This window comes from Phalangium opilio, unplaced genomic scaffold, assembly GCF_054372755.1.
Source record: "Phalangium opilio isolate 3A_F unplaced genomic scaffold, DU_Popi_V2 ptg000091l_1, whole genome shotgun sequence".
NCBI lineage: Eukaryota > Metazoa > Arthropoda > Arachnida > Opiliones > Phalangiidae > Phalangium > Phalangium opilio.
The window spans coordinates 995276-1003131 of record NW_028324196.1 but is presented as its reverse complement, the minus strand read 5'-3'; the positions used below and the strand labels follow the sequence as shown (position 1 = coordinate 1003131).

Below are 7856 nucleotides of genomic sequence, written 5' to 3'. Positions count from 1 at the left end.
GTCCAAAATAGCTGGTGATTACATTGCGGGTAGAAACCTAAAAGAGTCTCTGAAATATAATTTGAGCGAAGCTGGAGCAAATTTATTACAAAAAGCGAGTCAACACTTGTCACAACCGCAAACTGGTTCGGGTCGTTGTAGAAAGCTGAAGACTAGAAATCGAATCATAAAGAAAAAAACGAACCAAGACTGACTTTTTGGACTAAAAAACAATAAACATGGTTGAGGGTATGATGTCAGAACTGGATTTATTCGCGGTACCACCGGCGAATTACAATGTTGAAAATAGTGACTACGTAATTTACAAGCCTTTGGCATCAATTTCGGATCAAGGCCCTATTGAGTTCTTTGTTCCAGGATCTAATGATCTCTATACGGACTTGGCTAAAACATTGTTACAAGTTAGAGTAAAATTACTCAAAGATGATGGTTCTGCATTAACTGCTCTAGAAACGGATGTGGGTCCTGTGAATTTGTTACACGCTGCTCTGTTTAATCAAGTAGATGTGTTTTTCGGAGATACTCAAGTTAATATTTCGACAAACGCATATCCGTATTTGGAATTCTTTGAAACGCATCTAAATTACGGTGACAGTGCAAAAAATTCCTATCTATCTGCAAATATGTACTACAAAGATAATCCAGTAGACGCCGCAAAAATGTTTTTAGCTGCGAATAAAAATGATAACAATGGTATGTTGAAAAGGAAAAATCGCGTAGCCCTCTCAAACCCCGTTGATATGATCGGTGATTTACATCTTGATGTGTGTCGAATGGACAAGTTTCTTTTAAATAACGTAGATGTTAGGTTTCGATTCATAAAGTCAGTAAACGAATTTGCTATTATCTCAACAATAGCAAATCAAAAATTTAAATTTAAAATATTAGACGTAACTTTACTAATTAAAAAGGTTAAGGTCAATGCGGAAATAATGTTAGCTCACGCTATGGTTCATGAAAAACATAACGTTATTTACCCTATTAACCGGACCGTGTTAAAATACTTTTCTATTAGCAGTGGTTTAACGGATATTACACGCGAGAATGTATTTATGAACAAAATGCCAGCCCGGGTAATTATTGGTTTAGTTAGAACGGCAGCCTTTAACGGCGATCTGAGTTTAAATGGTTTCGAATTTGCTCATTTCAATTTAAACTACTTGGCCTTAACAATAAGGAACCAAACATTTCCCAACCCTCCGTTTACGCCAAACTATAACGTTAACGAGTATTCCCGAGAGTATCTTTCAAATTATACGGCTTTGGACTTGTTCAAAAGAAATAATGGAAATTGTGTTTCTTACGAAGAATATAAAGAAGGTAACGTTCTCTACGGATTTGATTTAACCCCGGAAGAGCAAGCTAGTGCTGACCATCTATCACGGAATAAACAAGGAAACTTGAGAATATCAATGAAATTTAAGTCTCCGTTGGTTCATAATGTAACGGCTATTGTTTACGCGGAATTTGAATCGGAAATAATAATTTCAAAAGATCGCACCGTGATTTACAATCCCTCAGGAGAATGAACACCGTAGAAATAAACGAATTTTTAATGTGTGAATCCGTCACAAAACCATTTTTTCTCGGTGTTTTTGCCTTTGATCAAAAACCATTACCACCCAGACAGAAAAAATATTGTTTTTGTTTGAATACGGAACCAAAATCAAGCCGAGGCATTCACTGGTTAGCAATCTACGTAGATAATGGAATAGGTACCTTTTTTGATTCTTACGGAAATGATCCTTTTTACTACAATCTTGTAGACCTTAACCTTTACGCCAGTAAATGGTATTTTAACAACGTACCTATACAATATCCTTTGTCCGAAACGTGTGGACTACATAGTATTTTCTATTTATTTAACATGTGTAACGGCTATACCCTAGATATGATTATTCAAGACTTATATAATCCTCATGATTTAATGTATAACGAAGCAATGGTACTTTTGTTTATGTGCAATCATTTATTAAATCATAAAGACATGTATTGTAATCAATAAACTTTATTCGTATAAATCGATCCATTTATTTTCCGTCTTTCGTCTTTTGTTTTGTCGTCTTACAGTTATGTTTGATTCTTCTTCTTTTGGTTTGGAATTTTTTTTAGGTTTCCTTCTTAGTTCAAGCGGAGAGTACAATTTTTTCAGTTCTTGCTATTCGTGAATTACTTGGGCCATACTGTTTTTCCTATTCTTTTTAAGCCTTTCAGGATTTGGTAATACAGTAGATACTGGAGCAGAAAATGTAAATGGCGGAGCTGGTGCTGTTGCTGCTGGTGACTGCGTTGACATCACATTTGCAGGTGTTGATGGCATTATATTTGGAGGCAGTGTAGGTATTAGATTAGGTGTCGATGTCGGGACCATTGGAACTGACAATGGTTGTACAATAGAGGGTTGACTTAATTTTACGGTCGGTGGTTCAACAAATTTCTTAACGTTTAGAAACTTTTGTAGCGTTGTCAAATATTCTCTCAATTTTGTTTCGGATGTTCCTGGTTTTTCAAGAATTTCACTCATTTCTTTGTCTAAATCGGATAATTCTCTGTCTACGGCCGACAAAACTGTAGAAGCCGGAACTAGTATCATTTTTTTCATCGTACAGCGTTAATCGCCGAAATTACACTAGGTACCAATGTTCCTAGTAGTAAAGGCCAGAATCCCCCTTTTTGATTAGTCATCAAACGACGTTTCTTTTTTAATGACAAAGATTTCAGAGCTAATCTTCTTATAACCCTTTTATGACTCCTAAGTTTTGTCTTTTGAGCCTTGGTGATTGGCAAGCCTCCAGTTGTAATATTATGACAAATATTGCAAATAGCTTTTATCTGCGCATTGCTACTATTTTTAAGAATTTTTTTCTTTGTTTACTATGTTTTAAAACGTGTAAGAAGGGATAGTGTGGACGAAGTGATCGGGGTACCATCGTTATGGTAAATAATTTATTTTGGAGAGTTCGTGTTAATTTAATCCTCGACAAAAACTATCATAGGACCATCAGAAGGAAGGACATTGCTCCTTAAACGTAGTTTATCATCTTGGTCCTGTTTACAATCAATTAATATATAACTATGCAGTTTCTCCGTAGCCATTTCATAGGCTTTAGCTAAAAAATGTTTCTTTTTGGGAAACGTTTGCCGTCCTAGGTATTCAACAGCGGACGAATCTCTCGGAGACTTATAGATAATTATATAAGAACAATTAAGACTTATGGTCCTGGCCTCTTTCCCCTTAGCGAAGAGGTTCTGCGTAATTAAAATCAACGAGGTATTGAGATGATGAGACCCCTTGACAAACCAATCAGAAATTTGACTGCTACTATTACACTCGGATGATAAGTCGTCGAAAATCAACAGATTATTTTTAGTCCTATCGAAGAAATCTTCGTCATTAGGCGGTAAACCTTTTATAAAATCGATATTTCCAATTTTTCTTTTTAATTCGTCAAATTTTGGTTGATACATAGAATAACAATAAACTATACGATCTGGAGGTGGCTCAATCATTAATCGACTATTTTCCAACAATTTAAATACAAATGTCGATTTTCCCGACATAGTTGGTCCGGAGCAAACCATTTGATACGGATGAATAAATTTTAATCTGCATGCCATAATTTATAATAAGTGAATAAAACCTTTCTTTAGAAAAATGCTAATATATACATACGAGCAAGGTCGTCGTCAAGACGACATCGTGGATATATATCCCGCGAATTACGTTGAAGAAGTTAAGAAGTAATTGTCAAAAATTGCGATTAATTGAAAAACAGCAGCGCGTGTGTGCATCTAGGGACTAGAGTACGTTACTTGAAATAAACCTCAGAAACAGATGAAATCGTTTCTTCAGTCCCTGCCCCTTCATTTTATTAAAAAATAAAAGGAACGAAAAACGAAATATCAAAGACAAATAAACAACAACAATAGCTCTTCATTTAAAAAACAAACTCTTAATGAAACATCTCTTAGGGTTGAGTTCGGGTAAGGTATAGGGTTCGAGGTTGGCAATAAGTTTCCAGTTCAAGCAACCCTATCGGGTGAGTTAATATTACAAAGCTCCTAGAGCTAGGATTTCTACCAACCATTAATTACGGCTGATCATACAAAGCTCCGAGAGCTAGGAATTTCACCAACCCTTTAGGGTTATAATACAAAGCTTCTACAGCTAGGGTTTTCAACAACTTAAAAAGGTAAAGCTTCTAACCCATCTGGGTTATAAGTTCATTTTACAAAGCTCCTAGAGCTAGGATTTCCATCAACCATTGATTACGGCTGATTTTTACAAAGCTCCGAGAGCTAGGACTATCACTAACCCTTTCGGGTTATAATACAAAGCTTCGAGAGCTAGGACTATCTCTAACCCTTTCGGGTTATAATACAAAGCTTCGAGAGCTAGGACTATCTCTAACCCTTTCGGGTTATAATACAAAGCTTCGAGAGCTAGGACTATCACTAACCCTTCCGAGTTACTATGCAAAGCTTCTACAGCTAGCACTTCAACTCAATTTGGGCAACCCTTTCTATAGCAGTGGCGTAGCGTGACTTTATCCCACCCGAGGCTAACAAAAGATTTTCTGCCCTCCCTTTTTTCGCAATTATGCTTATTAAGCTCTGTAATAAAGCTGTGATAATGTTTCACTGTTTTCTAAAGGATTAAAATGAAATGTATTTCATTAAATAAACTTTTATTTTGCGTTTTTTTTTTCCAATGCAAAGTCTTTAGTATGGTGATAAAAGTTGATTTATACCTATTGTTCGATTGTCAAGATAAGGAGATTTGTTAATCTCGACTTGGACATTAAAGACTAATACATTTGATCAATTTCAATTCCGAGAATCTTCTCTCAACTCGCATACTTAATGGAGCTTTGATGAATATTATCAGCATTACAATGTTAGGTAACCGCTTTCAAGTTTCGACTAAACAGTACAATCTAATCCCCTAGAATAGAGATCCTTTCACCCCCTCACGCTACGCCACTAAATTATGCATTACTTTCAAAGATACCTCTTTCATCATACAAAGCTCCTATAGAGCTAGGATTTCCATCAACCATTGATTACGGCTGACTTTACAAAGCTTCGAGAGCTAGGACTTTCACTAACCCTTTCGGGTTATAATACAAAGCTTCGAGAGCTAGGACTATCACTAACCCTTTCGGGTTATAATACAAAGCTTCGAGAGCTAGGACTATCACTAACCCTTTCGGGTTAAAATACAAAGCTTCGAGAGCTAGGACTTTTACAGACCCTTTCGGGTTAAAATACAAAGCTTCGAGAGCTAGGATTTCCATCAACCATTGATTACGGCTGACTTTACAAAGCTTCGAGAGCTAGGACTTCACTAACCCTTTCGGGTTATAATACAAAGCTTCGAGAGCTAGGACTTTCACAGACCCTTTCGGGTTATAATACAAAGCTTCGAGAGCTAGGACTTTCACAGACCCTTTCGGGTTATAATACAAAGCTTCGAGAGCTAGGACTTTCACAGACCCTTTCGGGTTATAATACAAAGCTTCGAGAGCTAGGACTTTCACAGACCTTTCGGGTTATAATACAAAGCTTCGAGAGCTAGGACTTTCACAGACCCTTTCGGGTTATAATACAAAGCTTCGAGAGCTAGGACTTTCACAGACCCTTTCGGGTTATAATACAAAGCTTCGAGAGCTAGGACTTTCACAGACCCTTTCGGGTTATAATACAAAGCTTCGAGAGCTAGGACTTTCACAGACCCTTTCGGGTTATAATACAAAGCTTCGAGAGCTAGGACTTTCACAGACCCTTTCGGGTTATAATACAAAGCTTCGAGAGCTAGGACTTTCACAGACCCTTTCGGGTTATAATACAAAGCTTCGAGAGCTAGGACTTTCACAGACCCTTTCGGGTTATAATACAAAGCTTCGAGAGCTAGGACTTTCACAGACCCTTTCGGGTTATAATACAAAGCTTCGAGAGCTAGGACTTTCACAGACCCTTTCGGGTTATAATACAAAGCTTCGAGAGCTAGGACTTTCACAGACCCTTTCGGGTTATAATACAAAGCTTCGAGAGCTAGGGCTTTCACAGACCCTTTCGGGTTATAATACAAAGCTTCGAGAGCTAGGGCTTTCACAGACCCTTTCGGGTTATAATACAAAGCTTCGAGAGCTAGGGCTTTCACAGACCCTTTCGGGTTATAATACAAAGCTTCGAGAGCTAGGGCTTTCACAGGGTTATAATACAAAGCTTCGAGAGCTAGGGCTTTCACAGGGTTATAATACAAAGCTTCGAGAGCTAGGGCTTTCACAGGGTTATAATACAAAGCTTCGAGAGCTAGGGCTTTCACAGGGTTATAATACAAAGCTTCGAGAGCTAGGGCTTTCACAGGGTTATAATACAAAGCTTCGAGAGCTAAGGCTTTCACAGGGTTATAATACAAAGCTTCGAGAGCTAGGGCTTTCACAGGGTTATAATACAAAGCTTCGAGAGCTAGGGCTTTCACAGGGTTATAATACAAAGCTTCGAGAGCTAGGGCTTTCACAGGGTTATAATTCAAAGCTTCGAGAGCTAGGGCTTTCACAGGGTTATAATACAAAGCTTCGAGAGCTAGGGCTTTCACAGGGTTATAATACAAAGCTTCGAGAGCTAGGGCTTTCACAGGGTTATAATACAAAGCTTCGAGAGCTAGGGCTTTCACAGGGTTATAATACAAAGCTTCGAGAGCTAGGGCTTTCACAGGGTTATAATACAAAGCTTCGAGAGCTAGGGCTTTCACAGGGTTATAATACAAAGCTTCGAGAGCTAGGGCTTTCACAGGGTTATAATACAAAGCTTCGAGAGCTAGGGCTTTCACAGGGTTATAATACAAAGCTTCGAGAGCTAGGGCTTTCACAGGGTTATAATACAAAGCTTCGAGAGCTAGGGCTTTCACAGGGTTATAATACAAAGCTTCGAGAGCTAGGGCTTTCACAGGGTTATAATACAAAGCTTCGAGAGCTAGGGCTTTCACAGGGTTATAATACAAAGCTTCGAGAGCTAGGGCTTTCACAGGGTTATAATACAAAGCTTCTACAGCTAGGACTTTCACAGGGTTATAATGCAAAGCTTCTACAGCTAGGACTTTCACAGGGTTATAATGCAAAGCTTCTACAGCTAGGACTTTCACAGGGTTATAATACAAAGCTTCTACAGCTAGGAAGTTCACCTACCATAACGGTATACTAATCTTCTACAGCTATTTCTTTTTAACGAAACATATTCCTTTATGATACGAATAGTACGATTCTCTGTAAGAGGCCTCGAATTTGTCTTGAAAAAGTTTGTTTCCGAACGCTAAATCTAACTGGCAATGATAGTCAGTTGAAACTTTCTCTTCAAGACCCGGCAGAAGAGACATGTTAAAAGAATCAAAGAACTGTTTCAGGGCCGTTTTACTTTTTAAAAAATTTATATTAAAATCTCCGACAACAACTGTCGGAACAGAGGCATCGTATCTTATATCGAATAAAGGATTAAAATCCTCAAATACTGATCTCAAACTCGCTCCGGGCGATTTGTACAACAAAACAACAGTCACCGGTTCATTTTCAATGGAAACATCCAACCAACAACGTTCCACATGCGAATTTCTGAAAGGTCTATCGGTTCGCAAAACCCTATTATGCAAATCGTTAACTACATTTTCGGGTGTATCTTTTAAATAAATGGAAGAACCAAACGCAATTCTACGTGCGGTTCTTGGCAGATATATACCACCCACTTCCCTAAAGGATGGCACACTAAACTCATCGGTATCTTTCTTCCACGTTTCAACAAAGCATAATAACTGGGCATTTTTTATTACAGTGTCTGATAAGATATCTTCCAAATGTGCG

The 7856-nt window shown here is 37.9% G+C and overlaps 1 protein-coding gene across 1 annotated transcript; it reads left to right on the top strand.

Annotated features, from left to right (window-relative positions):
• The first annotated feature begins 218 nt into the window (after positions 1–218).
• Positions 219–1529, top strand: LOC149644080 (uncharacterized protein F54H12.2-like). Its single transcript, XM_089850494.1, has 2 exons — positions 219–823; positions 1016–1529. Exons 1-2 carry the CDS (start codon positions 219–221, stop codon positions 1527–1529), a joined length of 1119 nt encoding a protein of 372 aa, XP_089706620.1.
• Positions 1530–7856: the final 6327 nt, after the last annotated feature.